The sequence below is a fragment of the Mytilus galloprovincialis genome, chromosome 5 (assembly GCF_965363235.1).
Source record: "Mytilus galloprovincialis chromosome 5, xbMytGall1.hap1.1, whole genome shotgun sequence".
In the NCBI taxonomy this organism is placed as follows: Eukaryota; Metazoa; Mollusca; class Bivalvia; order Mytilida; family Mytilidae; genus Mytilus; species Mytilus galloprovincialis.
Window position 1 is genome coordinate 3,754,210 of NC_134842.1, and position 16,194 is coordinate 3,770,403.

Sequence of the window (16,194 nt, forward strand, 5' to 3'; positions counted from 1 at the left end):
TCAACTTTTTAATAATACGCTTGGTTGATTATAATGATATACTATTTGATACGACTTATCAAAAGCATGCATTTGTATTTAGAAAGATATAATTGCGAGTGTATTGCATATTGTGAATGTCACCGCATTCTTGATACTCAGTATAGTTTATTGTATACGGAATAGAATATTATATGCGATCTTGTAACATTGTTATTACGCCAGTATAATATTTATATGTTTATAGTATAAGACTTTGATAAGACTGTGATATTGATAATTGTAATAACTATATGCTATTGTTATTGCAGGGTTATTTATTTATTCCTATGTTAACTTAATAAAGTGATGTCAAAGAACCCTAGACTTGTCGTTTATGGAACCCCGTAAAACACGACTTTCACATTGATAAATTGTCTTGTTTCTGCATGTTATTGGAAAACAATGTTTGAATTTGATTGAAGTCGAAAACAAGTTTGTGTTCCCTAACCCCAATAAAGAAACAACATGCCCTACCCCAAGGCATAGAGAAATGGTCAGGGTATTCTTGTCTTCTGTTTTATCTTTTGATATGTAGCATTTATAATAATGTCTGTTTATAATATGTCCTATATTTTACAATGAATACAATAAGCGCCTCATGCATCAAATCTCTAGTGTGTCATTTAGATGTTTTTTTAGATTTTTAATGGATAATACATACTAAAATATTAATTAATAACTTGTAACAGTGAGTGTACTTTTTATTCAAACGCATGGCTAGGGAATATATTATATTATATATATGTTATATAAGAACGAATGATAGGCATTGATTGTCGTCACAATAATTAATAAATTGAAAAAGTTTCCATTGGACACGTATGATGCCCCGCTTGTATATAACGTAAAAAAATGGGCATATAACTTGCAAAAATGGTATAAATAATGCTACCCAAAATGAACTTGTGTGAAATTTTCATAACATTTCGTCAAGTTAAACCAAAATAGACATAAAGGATAATGATTGCTATGTTTCAGAATAACAAAGTTAATTAAAAAATAATAAGAGTATATACTAGTATATCAATAAATGGAACAAAAAATTCCGTTTTTACTAATAGAGATATAAAAAGTCGTTAATTTGGCGGGAAATGATTAGCTCTAAATTGTTTATTCGACAATTTTTTTTTCCAAAACTATAAAAATTACCAATGATTTGATAAGAATTTCTAAACGCAAAAAAAAAGAACATCTTTAAAGTATTTATATGTAGTTAACTCTTGGCTGCTCAATATTTTTTAACAACGCAAAAGATGTTTATACTGTTACGGCTATGTTTATTTGAAACACATAACTTTTTTTCCTTTTTGTCATTTTATTTCAAGTTTAACTCATTCAACTGGTAAACAAATTAAAAAGAACTCAGTACTCATTTGTATATTTCAATTCACAGAAGAATTATTGGTATGAAAGGAATTAAACTAAAGACATCAATATGTTAGCATACAGCCTTCAACAATCAGATACAAGCTGAATTTTAAAAAGATCAGCAGTCAACGCCTTATTCGCTGAAAAACAAGGTTTCCGAAATACCCACAATACACCGGAAACGAAAAGTAGTCATCAAAAGATCATTAAGCTAAGTATTGCTTGGCAACCAATGTCTCAAAGAAACAAAATTGTCTTATAATTCATTATTGACGTGAAAGTTTAGTAGTGAAACAGTTCTGATAAATTCATAAATAACAAATAGAAATGTATATCTTATTACTTTGAATAGCATCAGGAATTCATAATCATATAAATGTTTAAACGATGTACTCATAATGAAATAATTATAGTGCTCTCAAAGGACCAAGAATTAAAAGAACAAAAGATTTGTAACACTTGGCTATTGTGGGAAAACAATTAACCTATTTATAACTATATATAATAGTTTATGTCAAGTTACATTTAATCATTTATAGTATTGATACACTTGTAAAGCATTGATCTACTTGTACCTTTGTCTGGGGTATCTTTATAATAAATTGTACAAAACTATCATCTTAAGACTTTGTTTATCTCTTTACTCTGATTGGCTGACATTTGTTTAAACGAGACACGAAGCCTTTCTTAAATTTGCAATTTTCGTCATTTGAATTTTTTTCGTATTCCATTTCAAAATTATGTTTTCTCTTTAATACTCTGATATTAAAGTTTTCTGAGGTATCAATCTTTATTTATTTCTCTTTCTTTTTTTTTTTTTGGGGGGGGGGGGGGGGGCTAGACTCTAGACTTATATTTGAAGGATACAAATTAAAGGCAATTTTGTTATATTGGTATACAGGCCATTCATTCTTATAAAATAGTTATACATTCTTATTAGTATCTTCTTATAAGTAGCTTACAACAATCGTGAAAATGTTATTTCAAGCATTATTACGTAGTGTCCTTGAATATCTATTTTCATTATTTTCACCTTTATTATTGACCAGATAACAAAAATGAGGATTTAGAAGGGGTTCATCGAGAATAGAGTATTAACATGAAAAAGTGAAAACGGATAAACAAAATAAAAAATAAAATAAGTAAAGGGTTCGAAATTTAAAATAACCGGCAAAATACAGAATATAATTTTGTTATCATGATTGTCAGCAAAAAAAGGAACTCAATACATAATAAAAAAACTCAAAGTAAGACCCTCAGCTAAACAAACATCGTAATTAGTTTTTTTTATCAAACGAATTGTCGTGATAGTTGTAAATAAAAAGAACTTTCTCTTTAATCAACTGGTCATAACTAAGATTACATTTCCGGAGATAAAAGCTCTTAATTGGTAAAATTTCAATAGTATTTCAACATGTTTCATAAAAAAGCTGTCATGAGTTTATCTTCTGTATACAATGATATCGACATTTTTGTACAACGGATTTTAGTCCACAGTTACGATTAATTGTTTACTGATGAAATGTTTAAACAGTCACCTAGGAAACAGAAATGGCTGTCATAATTTAGTAAAGTCATTATGATAGTGACATTTTGTAAGTTGTATTTTCATTTATGTTCATTTAGAGTTTTAATTAAAGGAAAATTGTAAACAAACTAAATGACGGCACTGATAACAACAAATCTAACAGACCGGCGTAGTTTAAGGTCATCCCCATCTGGGTCATATTGTGAAGTGGACGTATCAATTGAAAATCTCGCACGATAATTTGAAAAAAAAATGCAAGAACGCTATACCCTTAAACGAGAAGGGATAGAAATAAATTGAAATAAAAGTTACGCACGGAAGCCGGTACGTGTCATGGGCAATTGTTTTGTTTTAAATTTTAACTCCTTACAAGTAACTCGTTATTTCAACTTATGTAAGTCGTTTTTTCAACGTATGTAAGTCGTTTTAACAAGCTAGTTGAGTCGTTATAAAGAGTAAGATTAGTCGTTAAAACTACTTACGTACAAGTTTATGCTTTTCTCTGATTGTTAATGACGTCTGTACGCTAAATCTATTGGATGTTGAATCTGTACCGATTGATATTGAGTCTAAGATGCATGCATATGATTGTTTTTAATTTTAATAGTTGTTATTGACTATGAACTTGGTGTCAATAACTACAAGTACACCTATATCTGTACTTAGTGGGTTTTTTGTTGTTGTTGTGGAGATGTATCAGTACGTTGCCATAAAATTCCTCAGTAGAAAAATAACACTTTTCCTTATATATATTGAGTTATATCAGAGGCGTTAAGGAAAATGATACCAAAGGAATCGATTGATATGCAGAAATATAATATCAAAAAGTGCTAGGAATAGGATATCGGCTTATAATGATTTGAATATATGTATTTCACAATGTCAACCTACATCAGTGTCATTGGGTTATATAAGATCATTCCATAATACTTCCAGTATTTCTTGCAAAAACAGAAATGCGTCAATAGTACACAGTTGCCCCATCCGCACTATCATTTTCTATGTTCAGTGGACCATGAAAATTGGGTAAAATCTCTAATTTGTCATTAAATTAGAAAGATCATATCATGGGGAACATGTGTACTAAGTTTCAAGTTGATAAGACTTAAACTTCATCAAAAACTACCTCGACCAAAAACTTTAACCTGAAGCGGGACAGACGGACGGACGAACGATCGAACGAACGAACGGACAAAGGAACAAATGGACGAACGGATGCACTGACCAGAAAACATAATGCCCATGAATGGGACATAACAACCACATGTTAATTCTAGAAAATCTATATTAATCATCATTGCCCCGAGACACAAACACAGTTAACATACACAGTGTTTCATGTGACTGTTCCAAATCAGGAGCCTATAAACTATTTAGTAGTTGTCATTTGTTGCTGTATATCATATTAGTCTTTTGCTTTAGTTTTGTACGTAAATCACGCCGTTATTTTTCTCCTTTGAATTGTTTTACATGTTTTCATGTCAGGGTTTTACATAGGTAGCAATGTGTTTGGGTTTTCCTCATTGTTGAAGGATCTACGGTCAATATAGTAAGTTGATAATTTCTATGTCATTTGGTCACTGTTAGAGAGTTGTCTCAATGGCAATCATACCACAACTTATTTTTATATGAGAACTGCAATATCTACGATATAAAAAATTAAAAAAAAAATTAAAAAACATCTACATGTACTAGTAAAATAATCATTTAACTAACCTAATATGAAAAAAATGTGTTTTTTTCCCCAATGAGACCACTCTCCACAAGAGAGAAAATGACACAGAAATTAACAACTATAGTGCACCATACGACCTTCAATAATGAGCAAAGTCCATACCGCATCGTCAGCTGAGAGCAATAATAGTACTTTACTCTATATTTTTGGTTAATTTATTTCTATGCCTTTATAGAAAATTAATTCCTTTTACATCGATCTTAGTTATAATATACACTCGTTATATACATACATGTACATTTAAATTCATTTGTTGTTCATTTTAAAGTCAAATTTGTGAACTGTGTGACGACACTTTTCCACCTCGTTCAATTAGTTGTTATCTGCGTTTTTTCCAAATACAACTTAATTTTTATATTTGGTGAAGTTTATTGTACCGAGCAATGCAATGCGTTTTGTGTATCAAAATACTTCTATGAACCCGTTAAATGAAGCTTCACTTTTATTTCAAGCAAATCAAAGGTCCCAACTTTCCGTTCATATAGGTTAATTGTAAGTCCAACCAACACACAAAGTGTCCGTTGGGGAGTTGTTATAAAAAAAAATGTCCAAAGTGAACAAAGTACAGATTTCTTCAAAGAACAGCTTTCTTTTGGTTAATTAAATTTATTTATATCTTTTTATTCGTATTAAATTAACTGGTGTAAAGACGTCATTAGTTTCTAGATATCAATAATCTCAATCATAACACGTCTTTTTAGAAGCCCATCAATGTTTACTCATTACAAACGCACGGGAGACATGAATGATACATACTGTCCATCTTCCTATTTAAAAAATGTCGGCAAACAACTGCGATGGCAATTGACTTGTTATTGAATATTGATTATTTGAATTAAAATGATATCTTTCTTTGATTATGATTTACATTGGGATATCTTGATTTATGATATACTCTCGTCCTCGTTTCCAATTCAAACATCACTGAATGATCCGTAAAATTGAATTTGTTCTTACCCAGTCTATGAGCAACACGACGTATGCAACATGTTGGACAGGATCTGATCACATGAGATCGTTTTTCCATAACTGTTTCGGTTTTTCTCTGACTTGTGAATTTTAAATCTACCTTTGATATATCTTTCTTCTCATTTTACACATTTTCACTTTTTAACCTTATTAATGTGGAAAAGAAGATGTGGTATATGATTGCCAATGAGACAACCGTCCACAAGAGACCAAAATGACACAAAAATTAACAACTATAGGTTACCTTACGGCCTTCAACAATGAGCAAAGCCCATACCGCAAAGTCAGCTATAAAAGGCCCCCAAATGACAATGTAAAACGATTCAAAGGTGAAAACTAACGGCCTTATTTATATAAAAAAAAAGTGAATGAATGTGTCCGTGAGGGTGCTTTCATTTCAGGTATCCATTATGGATACGTGTAGATTCTACCACTCCATCAAAATTGTGAATCATATTTCTCTTCTCGAGACAGTCAGTCATTTATCAAATTTTGAATAAAAGCTGCTAATTATTTCTAAAAAAAAAAAACAGTATATTACCCCGTACTTGCATTATTTAATTACGTGCAGTTGCATGAATAGTTCTAGCCATAAAGGTGCAACAACCATAGCAATGCCAACCATTTATTACGTGGTGACATGACGAATATCATACATGTGCATGATACCGCCAAGATTACATGACGGCATTACACAACTGAAAGCCGGGTTGAAGTCATAAAACTTTGCTTGGAGCACAAACATCATGCTCGAAACATGAAATCCAGCATTTTGATTGGTTGATTTTGGAGTATGAGTTAAAAAAAACTGACTCCAAAGTTTTATGACTTCAATGCCAGACTTGAGTTGGCAAAAAGAGTGAGTTTCAAGTTAAGTTTTCATTAATAAAACCAAGTACACTTGAGTTACCTTTTATATAACATTTTTTTTCTCGAATTGGTAATTAAGTATTAAAATCAAATAAGATACATCAACAACAAACGCTACTAACATGATTATTTGAATAATGTATAACCATTTAAAATGATACGATAGCGTTGTTTTCATTGTTTATTTATTTTTCATTGACGTTTATTATGAAATATTATTGATCATTTTATTGAGAAAAAATTAATGGCATCCATGCTTTATCAGAAATTGACTTAATTGATGAATACAATTTACCCATTATCAACTTTTGTTAGCGTGTATAATATGTAAATTATCGGGTCAATCAAAGAATTTTTAATGTTAATGTCATCTTCAGAACGTGCTTCAGAAGAACATTCGATTAGAATTTTATTGATACTGAAATTCACACACTGTGAGGAAACATTCTCACTAAGTCATCAAAGACCAAGAAAATTTCATTCTTTTTGTTCACTATCTACAAATGTAGCTAGTCATCTTGCTTTGATCTTCTTTTAAATTAAGAAAAAAAGAAACATTCTTTTGAAAATAAGGTGCAAATTGCAGTTCTTTAGAAGTCTCTGTTAAAATGATTGCCTTATCATTAAAGGGGCATTATCAACGATTTTGACAAACAAACCATTATAGGTCAAAGTACGACCGTCAACACGGAGCCTTGACTCACACCAAACCGCAAGCTATAAAGGGCCCCAACAATGACTAATGTAAAACCATTGAAACGGGAAACCGACGGTCTGGTCTATATTGAAAACGAGAAATACTTATGAACCACACCAACAAACGATAACCACTTAACAAAAGGTCTTGGCTTAAAACAGGTGCAAATGCAGCGGGTTTAAATGTTTTAACAGGCGTCAAACTTCACCCTAACCTGAAGTAGTGGTGTGACATTACTATATAGAAAGACACACTATGGAATATCAATTAATATGGATTAACGCAATCAAATAATTATTAGCAAAAACGGAAAGTATTTTTACAAAATAAATAAATTTGTCATTCAAAGTTCTAGAACAGATTTGAAAATTTATCAATCAAAAATTAAAATGAAATATTGCAGTACTTGTAATTCGCATTTACAAGCCAGTTTTGTCCCAAACAGAAAACCCTGGCCGTTTTTACCACAACTTTTTTGAACTTTTGGTCCTCGGTGCTGTTCAACTTTGTACTTGTTTTGGCTTTCAAACTTTTGTATCTTGGTGTCACTAGTAAGTCTTGTGTGGACGAAAAGCACTTCAGGCGTATTAAATTTTAAACCTGGTGCCTTTTGTTAGCTATTATTCGTGTGTTTCTTTGTCAAATATGTTCTCCTATTTGTTTGTATTGTAGTCCTTTTGTTTTGTGTTTGTACCGGCCGACAAAGCAGCCAACAATGTGGTGGTGGTATGCCGTAAATACTACACGGACGTTCTTAAGAATGAAATTTTTTAAATTCATCTACATTCAAGTCCATCCGCTCCACAGAGAGTCATATAGTAAACAAACATTTCACAACCGCATCAAAGCTTAAGGCTTCTTCTGAACATTTGAAGGTCCCTACTATGTATTGGCTACCTAAACTACACATAAAACCATTTAAATATCGTTTTATCTCGGCCTCTAGTAAGTGTTCTACAACTAATCTTCAGTGCTCTTAACTAGTTCATTAACTACTATTAAAGAGCTTATCATAAACTATTGTAATAAAATATATGAACATAGTGGTATAAACCATTTTTGGAGTGTAAAAAAGTCTTTGGATGTTTTAGATAAATTACGTGCTTTTGATGGTCCTTTTGATTCTGTTGACAGTTTTGATTTTTCTACTCTTTACACAACACTTCCACACTATCTTTTTAAACAAAAGTTTTCCTATTTAAATAAATGGTCGTTTGGTTAAGCTGAATGCAAATATATTTGCTGCAACTCATTTAAAGCCTTCTTCTCTAATGAGAAAGGTAAATATACTAGATATACTTACTGGAGGTGTGATGAGATGATTGAAGCTGTTAATTTTCTCCTTTATAATATGCATGTACGTTTCGGCAACAAAGTTTACCGACAGGTTGTAGGTATCCCCATGTGCACTAATTGTGCCCCTTTAATAGCAGACTTGTTTTTGTACTGTTACGAATCAAAGTTTATTACTAAACTCAGTGAAGACCCTTCGAAATTGCATTTAATTGATGAATTCAACAACACCTACCGTTATCTTGATGATATTTTTTCGTTGAATAATTAAGAATTTTCTCAATATACTGCTGAAATTTACCCCAAGGAACTTACTTTAAATAAATCAAATTTATTCGGTACTAACTGTCCTTTCCTGGATTTAGATATATCGGTTTTAAACGGGAAACGCCACACTAAAATTTACGACAAAAGAGACGATTTTTCGTTCCCTATTGTTAATTTTCCATTTTCAGATGGTGATATTCCTTTGGCACCATCTTACGGTGTTTATATTTCACAGCTCGTTCGCTATGCCCGTGTCTGTTGTTACGATTTTGATTTTAACAATTAACTACAATCTATGTATTACTGGTAATTAATCAAATCAGGGATATCGTTACCATGAATTACTTAAAACCTTTACTAAATTTTTCCATAGATATAAAGATTTGGTTTTGAAGTTTGGTTGTACCTGTAGAAAGCTTATTTCAAACGGGATAGCACATCCTCATTTTTACGGAAATGTTGTTAACCCTGCCCGAAAATTTAGAAATGATCCATGTAAACTTATCGCTCCTTTAAATAAACTTATTTTAAAAGGCTGCCTATTCAACACTGTAATAAGATCATTGAATATTGTTTTTATTGGTATAAATATTAATTTTGTTATCAGTAAATTAAAAGCTAACTAAATATTACTAGTATGTTATATACATATACATATTCATGGATCTACAATCTGTCGATACCTGTAACTTGGCATTGCACAAGGTCATGTTTTTCTCTGGCTGTTTAAGACGTCTTTACAATAAATCCATTGGATGCTGGATGAGTACGGATTCAATTTGATAGTTTAGTCTTAGATGCATGATTTTTTATTAGTTGTTAGTAACTTTGAACTAGCTGTCAGATAACTGCGTGTACTCTCAGATCTGCTTTTATGTCTTTTTGTGTCGGGATGTATAAGTACCCGGCCACGTCCACTTGTATTTTTGTCCACCTGATGAGTTAAGCCTTTTTCAACTGAATTTTATAGTTCTTTCTTGTGTTGTACTGTTACACTGTCCCAGGTTAGGGGAGGGTTGGGATCCCGCTAACATGTTTAACCCCGCCACATTATTTATGTATGTGCCTGTCCCAAGTCAGGAGGCTGTAATTCAGTGGTTGTCGTTTGTTTATGTGTTACACATTTGTTTTTCGTTAATTTTTTTATACATAAATATGGCCGTTAGTTTTCTCGTTTGAATTGTTTTATATTGTCTTATCGGGGCCTTTTATAGCTGACTAAGCGGTATGGGCTTTGCTCATTATTGAAGTTGTTAGTTGTTATAGTTGTTAATGTCTGTGTCCTTTTGGTCTCTTGTGGAGAGTTGTTTTAATTGGCAATCATACCACATCTTCTTTTTTATACTGTCATGTTATGTTGTCGTTTTAATGTTATGTTTAACATTGCCATAAAAGCTGGAGGTTTGGCATGCCACAAAACCAGGTTCAACCCACATTTTTTTTTTTTAAATGTCCTGTACCAAGTCAGGAATATGGTCATTGATATATTATAGTTTGTTTCTGTGTGTGTTACATTTTAACGTTGTATTTCTTTTGTTTCGTTCGTTTCCTCTTATATTTGAGTATGAATTCACATTATTATAAGACGTGTCACGGTACTTTTCCATCCCAAATTCATGTATATAGTTTTGATGTTATATTTGTTATTCCCATCGGATTTTGTCTAATACTTTCTCTGTGTGTTACGTTTTAATGTTGTGTCGTCGTTCTCCTCTTATATTTAGCGCGTTTCCCTCGGTTTTGGTTTGTGACCCAGATTTGTTTTTTTTTCTATCGATCTATGAGTTTTGAACATCGGTATTCTACTGTTGCCTTTATTTGTTAAGTTTTGTAAAACTTAAAATATAAATGATTTATTGATGTCTTGCAAGACAATAATTGACTTCATCTAGTTGCAGATGAATATGATTCCAAGCTTGTCTTGTTATAGACGCCTATCGTGTGTAGACCTCTAGATTTCTTTTATCCGTTGTGTTGTTGGTTTGCTGTTTTATTGATATGTATCCCATATTCCTTGATTTCATGCAAAATTTCGAACAATTGTAGTATGCCCTTTAGTAAAGTTAAACATAGTATGGTCAGTATATATCATATTTCCAAGTATTCATACCCAATGCTGTAAATAAACAAAAATTCACAAAAAGAAAAGTTTATGTCATGCGAAATCTTTAGTAACACTTTAACCCTCATCTTGCCTTCTCAGCTTGTAAATGTAGATCTATACATATCTTTATATTACACAAACTATTGTCTTATTTTGCCTAATGTCTTGTCTTTAATGTTTTCCTTAAATTATTAGTCTGCATGTGTTTCTCTTTTATTGAGATTTAATTTGAGATAAAGCTCTTTACGGTAATGGACTTTTTATACAAAAAAAGGTAAAAGTCATTATGAAAGAAAAAAATACAAAATAAGCAATCACTATTCTGAGCTATGAATATTTGATAATTATTGAACTTTTAGAATAAGCAATACAATATCCAACAATTAAATATCGGCATTTTTCATAATTGAAACCTTGTACTATTGAATAATTAATTAATTACGAAGTATTCTAAAAATAAGCTGTTATAATAATTACCTAATATGGCAATTATATAACATACACTTGCATTGTTGCTAGATATTTGTGAAAAGTCAATTATGGAATTTCAACTAAAAATGCATTTGCAGATATTTTTTGTTGTGTATATAAATTACAATGAGGAGAAGTCAACTATCCACCGGAGACCGAAGAACGACGATGAGAACGACTTCAGTTCTCCGTCCGGTACCAGAAATGTATAACACACATACTGCATGGTATACAATAATAAAAGGCCTCGACGTATCAATAATGTGAAGAATTAAAAATAGAAAAGACCCAACTGTTACGGTTAATGGAAAAGTAGAGGTAAGACGTATGTATTCCTGATTTATAATCTCAAGCTACTCATGATAAAATAAAAAGCGACCCCCTAACTGAGGTCTTGAACACAAAGTAAAAGCTTACACCTTACTGCAAGTTCAAGAAGCCCTTACGCCGGTTTGAAGGAAGTTTTATTAGTATAGCTCACAATACAACCGTCAGCAAGAAAGCATGTTACCTAAATTGAGACAAATAGTTGACACCGGTCCCTTTCTTATACATTGAAAATTGGCCATAATATAATTTAAACCTCAAAATACACTCATGGAGCTGTGAAACTGCTTATTTCAGAAATAGATAAAAGGACTTATTGAAAATGAACCGAGTGTGACATACATTCAGAGGATTTCTTTTTTACTCTTTTGGTGTTTCTTACGCAGGATCGAAAAAAAAAGATGAAAGGAGATATATTGTACGATGAGATCGTGATATAGAATTAGTTTCTATTATTATTGTAGTATGTACATATATTGGAACAGATATTTGACATATATTTTGCATAGATGACGTCACAATTGTTAATCAAATTCTTATTGATTTTATTTAATTAAATTCAAAAAAAAGTTTGAATTTTGAAACTAATAGGTGTCAGTCGATCCCGGCCTGCCTCTACATCGACAAAAATGCCCGGCTTGACTTTACATCGACAGTAATGCCGTACATCATCCTAGGCATTGTTCACATCAAGTTTCCCACAAAATGTAAAGCTATAATTGTTAATTTCTGTGTCCTTTGGTCTCATGTGGAGAGTTGTCGCATTGGCAATCATACCACATCTTCTTTTTTTAAAGACCCAGAATCAACTCTCACAGATTGAGATGTAGTTCTTCTGTTGAGAGTCCGAGGGAAAAGAACTGTAAGCAGACCATGTTACATTATGCGAATATCAACCTTCTTCTTATAACATTAATAAAAGCACAGTTTGATCTCGTGAGATCAACTACAGCACACACTGTTACCTTTTTAGATTAATATTTTATATAAAAAAGAAGATGTGGTATGCTAGCAAATGAGAAAAATCTCCACAAGAAACCAAAATGACTCAGAAATTAACAACTATAGCTCACCGTACGGCCTTCAACAATGAGCAAAGACCATACCGCATGGTCACCTATAAAAGGCCCCGAAATGACACATGTAAAACAAACCAAAATGGAGAAAACTAACGGCCTAAGTTATGTACAAAAAATGAACAAAAAACAAATATGTAACACATAAACAAACGACAACCACTGAATTGCTGACTTGGGCAAGACACATACAAACATAATGTGTCGGGGTTGAACATGTTAGCAGGATCCCAACCCTCTATATTACGCAAATATCAACCTACTTTTTATTACAATATATAACATAAATAAAGGTACAGTTATAGTCAGTGAGACCATGGAAGAATATAATACAATTCCATGGTGAGATTAACTACAGTACAATGAGATCATGGAAGAATATAATACAATTCCATGGTGAGATTAACTACAGTACAATGAGATCGTGGAAGAATATAATACAATTCCATGGTGAGATTAACTACAGTACAATGAGATCGTGGAAGAATATAATACAATTCCATGATGAGATTAACTACAGTACAATGAGATCATGGAAGATCATGGAAGACTATAATACAATTCCATGGTGAGATTAACTACAGTACAATGAGATCATGGAAGATCATGGAAGACTATAATACAATTCCATGGTGAGATTAACTACAGTACAATGAGATCATGGAAGATCATGGAAGAATATAATACAATTCCATGATGAGATTAACTACAGTACAATGAGATCATGGAAGAATATAATACAATTCCATGATGAGATTAACTACAGTACAATGAGATCATGGAAGAATATAATACAATTCCATGGTGAGATTAACTACAGTACAATGAGATCGTGGAAGAATATAATACAATTCCATGGTGAGATTAACTACAGGACAATGAGATCGTGGAAGAATATAATACAATTCCACGGTGAGATTAACTACAGTACAATGAGATCATGGAAGAATATAATACAATTCCATGATGAGATTAACTACAGTACAATGAGATCATGGAAGAATATAATACAATTCCATGATGAGATTAACTACAGTACAATGAGATCATGGAAGAATATAATACAATTCCATGATGAGATTAACTACAGTACAATGAGATCATGGAAGAATATAATACAATTCCATGGTGAGATTAACTACAGTACAATGAGATCATGGAAGAATATAATACAATTCCATGATGAGATTAACTACAGTACAAACTGTTATATTTTACAATATATATTATGTCAATTAATCATTCAGAGCATGTTGTTAACACAATTTTTGTTATTGTGTCAAATATAGAACAATGAATAATCCATATATATTAGTACAGGGCACATTAAATGGAATAGTTTGACGTTTATTGACGGCGAAACATAGAAATTCACGTGTTTTATATTAAGAGATTTTAACTGTCACGTTTATAACAAGAAGAACATTTTCTATACACGTAGTACTTCGCAATGTGTTACAAGAAACTTATTCCACAAAGTTATCCATACCAGTTTATTGTTAGTAACTTAGAGAATCTTGAATAATATAGAATTAAGAAAAATATATTGGTAATCGTGTAGTTAGTTTTTTTTTATGTGCTCTGACTTTCAAATATATGCAAAACATCATTCGCATTTTATTCTTCTACCGGGGGAGTTTTATATTTATATAATATAATTCGGATTCACTGATGTCCGCAATCACCTTTTTTACGCCCTCTATGACAATAAATGTCGTTCATAGCAGACGTGTTTTTATAAGCTAGTTCCCAAATTCACATAAATAATAATAAAAAAAGACGAGGTCCATTTCGTCACAATCGGAAACTAACTGGTCATTTAGTTTATAATTATATGTGTCGGCTAACAATAACAAAACAATACATTTAAAAGTATGTTCTCCAAAACAATAGTAGTCAATAGTTTGTTTATTTCTTTTTATATCGTCTTCAAATATATTCTATTTTACAAAATAGTTCTTCTTTGAAACACCGAGTATGTAGGCTGAAACAAATATTTTGAATTGACGTAAAAAATCATTTGATCACGGTCATTTTTCAAGTGTTCTTAAAATGGTTTTCACTTCTTAATGTGATAAGTCTTTTATGGGGCTAAGCACAACCGTATAATTCAGAAAATTTTAGGACGGTCGTATTTAAATAGCTAAAACGTTAGTCAGAACACCTACAAGCTTTAATCGGTTTTAGTTTAATAAATATTTGTTCCCTAAGCTTGCTAAATTCAAATATATATCAAAATACATTTTTTTTCTCTATATTTCATGATTTATTATGATCTTACCATGGAAGCTCTGGAACTATAAGGATCTTGCAATCCTCGCCACAATTTTGGTCTATAACGTTGCCAAAATTTAGCATTGTCCGGCACTTTTTGAGAAGCAAGTCTAGTATGGCGATCATCTTTCTCAAAGTGTTCTATCATTTCTAAAGTTTCTTCATAGCTGATATAATGTACCCAGCAACATTTTTGTATATCCTTGTCATCTATCTTCCAGAAATCGAGTTCACTTTTCCACAACGGTCCACAAACATGCAAAGGTACATGGAGTTTACCTGTCCGATGAAAATTCAAAATGTAAGGAAATAAATCCGGATGTCGATCAAAATAAAATTCCCTCTTTCCTGATGCTCTGGCTCTCTCTGCTAGCCGAGCGAGGCGAGTCGTGTGTATTTTTGACAGTGTTTTCATCCTCGTTTTGTGTTTTGTACCTCCGACGTCGATGATAATACAATCGTCGTCGTCGTGTTCTTCATCTTCTTCTATATCATCTTCCTTAGATGAATTTTCATTATCAGAAACATTGGAATTTTCATCCGTTGTAATATTTACAAATTTCTTTTGGGAATTTCCACCCTGGCCCTCAACTAACTTTCGCAACATTTTGAACAATGTTGAAGTTGCTTTTAAAAATTACATAATTTGATTTTAAAATATTAAGAAGATTAATCCATTTTAAAGTCCACAAAATCGCTTTAAGAAATCACCGTTGATTTAAATCCGTTTCACGTTTTTCTTTCTCCATATTTATTCCTTCTATTCTATACCTAGGCACTCTGTAAGTGGTCTGAATCAGCCGATAAACGTACAGAACGTTGATTAATTATGTGGCGTGTTCCGCTAATGCTGAGTGTAAGAATAAAAGCCGCACACCTGCCCACCGGAAAGATGCTATATTCTACCTGAAGTAAATAAAAAGTTGATAATCATTTATACCTTGTATTGATCACATGTAATCGATGGTACAAAATCCGATTGATTTTCGATTAAATGTGAAAATTAACTCGCAGTTAAATGTAATAAGTTGTGTTTCATTGGACAAAACTTTCATTATTGAGTATTTATCAAGTTTCTAGCGATGATCAACTGTTTTGTTGATACAAATTGTATTGGGATTTATAAACTGAAAATAATAAGGAATGCAATCGTATATAGATAATTGCAACATAGAAAAAGCTTAAGGTTGAAGG

The 16,194-nt window shown here is 31.8% G+C and overlaps 1 protein-coding gene across 1 annotated transcript in view; it reads right to left on the reverse strand.

Annotated features, from left to right (window-relative positions):
- The window catches only part of LOC143074975 (voltage-gated potassium channel KCNC1-like), a 40,913-nt gene extending 24,971 nt beyond the window's left edge, over positions 1 to 15,942 (reverse strand). The window contains exon 1 of the mRNA XM_076250176.1: positions 15,008 to 15,942. Coding sequence (XP_076106291.1) covers positions 15,008 to 15,607 — 600 coding nt within the window. The 5' untranslated portion in view covers positions 15,608 to 15,942. The remainder of the gene's footprint in view (positions 1 to 15,007) is intronic.
- Between the last annotated feature and the right edge of the window lie 252 nt (positions 15,943 to 16,194).